Here is a 2,621-nt window from a genome sequence, read left to right on the forward strand (position 1 = left end):
CTCTGCATTGGTGTGGGGTTGGAGCTTCGTGATCCTTGAGTCCCTTCCAACCCAACCCATTCTGTGATTCAGCTCTTTTATAATCGCCTCCCAACAGCTGAGGGATCAAATGTGCCACCTGGGGGAACCTTTAGGAAAACCAAATGAGGTTAAGGGTTCTCCTGCACTTAATTTCACCACAGATCTGCTGTAAAGACCTTCTGTTTTAGGTGGTCAGAAGCCTGACCGGGCATTCTGCTCCAGCTTCCAAATAGAAGCGAGGTCTGTGGGACACACAGTGCTGACAGTGAGCGTTCGTGTCCACCAGCAGCACTTGGAAACAAGTGCAACGTTTGCTGCTTACGAACCCCTCAAGGTGAGGACGTGTGCGCTGTGCTGGAATTGCTGACCTGCTGAGGAGGCTTCGTTGCACAGTGCTGCATCCTGAATTGTTTGTCAGTTTGGGAATTAACTGACACCAACAAACAAAATCCATTCTGTCAAATGGGAGTAAATGGGTTTAACGGTCAACTTGACTTCAATTGTTGAGGAAGAACAGGAGTGTGTTTGGGCTGCTCTTTGTTCTTCAGTCTGAGCTGCGTGCTGCTGGAGCAGCACTTTAATAGGTGGGGTCTAAGCTGGATTTCCTGGGCAGCTTGGAATAAATGAATGCAGAAGAAAAATGGGGATATTTTATAACAATCTGCAGTTTCTTGTCTGCTTCTCATGCGTGCGCATGACCTCATTCCAGCATTACAGAGCCCTGCGGGTTGACCTTAAACATCCCTTACGTTGCTGGAGTAGTTGGAGGCCTTAAGTGCTGTCAGTGGTTCTTTTTTGTCTCTTTTCGACTTGAGCGAATGCCCCGCTGACAGATGGCACCAAAAGAGGAATTCCGGCTTTGCTTTTCTTCACGTGCTCAGGCCGTCAACCCGGTGGAGATGGCTTTGGTGACCTGGAAGGCAACGAAGGAGATTGTTTTTGAGGGTGGCCCGGGGCCGTGGGTTTTGGAACCGTCCCGTTTCTTTTCGGAACTGATTGTAGAACGTCAAGGTAAAATTGAGGTGGTACAGATCCGACTGCCGACCCAAAGGAAGGTGAAGCAGTACGTCTACCGTGCCGAGTGCCTGGAGCTGGGGGAGCAGGTAAGGAACTTCCACCTCTGTGTTCTGAGCTTCATAAGGAGCTGCAGTGTGGGTAGATTTGCACGTGTGGTCTCCCATTTCCCTGTGAGAGAGCTCACAGCCTGGGATCTGCTGACAAAGAATTTCACTCTTCTTACGCTTGTTGGTTTATTGGTTCCCGTTTGACTCAGAACTGTGTTTAGGGGAAGAACAGCAGGGGTTCTGTTCAGGCAGGTGGTTCTGTCCTAATGCACAGACAGCTTGGTGAAACTTCCCTCCAAACTGTGCCCACAGAAACTTCTACAAGGCAAAAAAAAAACGTTTTGGGAAGATACCCAGAAAGCCCTAGGAGTGGGACGCGGTCAGTAAGGGTGGGGGAGAGCTGCTCTTTACAGAGAAAACTCCTTTCAGAATCCAAATCTGGTGATGAGCTCAGTATTAAACTCAAGAACACAATGCAGGCGGCAGACAGCAGGGGGTTCTTAGCATCTCAAAACCTTCTGAGCCACCAGAGCTGTGCTGCAGGTGCTGCTTCTGTTCTTTCTGATCATCTGCCTCCTGACGAAGACGATGGTTAGCAGGAGTGGCAGCCTGGCCACGGGAGGCCCCAGGGTGAGGGAGCCGGGTTAGAGGCACCGTGGTGATGGGTCGACAGTTGGACCTGGTGATCTTTGAGGTCTTTTTAACCATGATTCTTAATCATTCTGATCGTCCTGCACGTCCTTTGGCTTTACACACCTAATGCCACACGTGTCAGCTTTGCGTTTGAAGGCACAGCAGTTACTTTCTGCCCTCTGTGGTTGATCTGGGCAGCTTGCAGCTCTTGTGTGTCCCTGCAGGTGCTCACATTCCGTGCAGGGAACCGGGCTGGGCTGCTGAACCCCGCACCTGCTGTGGAATCAGCCATGGTGACGTTCATCTGTGCTGCTCCTGTCAGCATGGCTGTGAGCCCGTCGTACGGAGCGCTCCGTGCTGTTCCACCTTGTCTGTTGCCACAGCACAGCAAGCAGCTGGTAAGGCTTGGGGCAGAACTGCATCCAGGGCAAGAGAGACAGGGAGCTGTTGGAGGGGGTCCAGAGGAGCACAAAGATGAGCGGGGGGCTGCAGCACCTCCCTGCAAAGCCAGGCTGGGGGAGCTGGGCTCGTTCAGCTGGAGAAGAGGAGGCTGGGGGTGAGCTGAGTGCAGCCTGCAGGACCTCAAGGGAGCCACAAAGAGGAGGGGAGGCAGCTCTTGGGAAGGGGAGATGAGAGCAGGACGAGGGGAATGGCTGGAAGTGGAGGGAGGGCAGCTTTCAGCTGGCTGTCAGGGGGAAGTTGTTTGCTGGGAGAGTGGGGAGGTGCTGGAACAGCTGCCCAGAGAGGCTGTGGGTCCCCGTCCATCCCTGGAGGTGTTGGAGGGCAGCAAGGATGGGGCCCTGGGCAGCCTGGGCTGCTGTGAGACGTGGAGGTTGGTGGCTCTGCATTGGTGTGGGGTTGGAGCTTCGTGATCCTTGAGTCCCTTCCAACCCATTCTGTTCT

At 53.3% G+C, this 2,621-nt stretch overlaps 1 protein-coding gene across 1 annotated transcript in view; it reads left to right on the forward strand.

Annotated features, from left to right (window-relative positions):
• NUP210L (nucleoporin 210 like) overlaps positions 1-2,621 on the forward strand; it is a 22,317-nt gene that overhangs the window by 7,318 nt on the left and 12,378 nt on the right. The window contains 3 exon segments of the mRNA XM_031557614.1: positions 210-355; positions 903-1,124; positions 1,943-2,196. Of these exon segments, the coding sequence (XP_031413474.1) occupies positions 210-355; positions 903-1,124; positions 1,943-2,196 (622 nt within the window).

The sequence above is a fragment of the Meleagris gallopavo genome, unplaced genomic scaffold (genome assembly GCF_000146605.3).
Source record: "Meleagris gallopavo isolate NT-WF06-2002-E0010 breed Aviagen turkey brand Nicholas breeding stock unplaced genomic scaffold, Turkey_5.1 ChrUn_random_7180001879934, whole genome shotgun sequence".
NCBI lineage: Eukaryota > Metazoa > Chordata > Aves > Galliformes > Phasianidae > Meleagris > Meleagris gallopavo.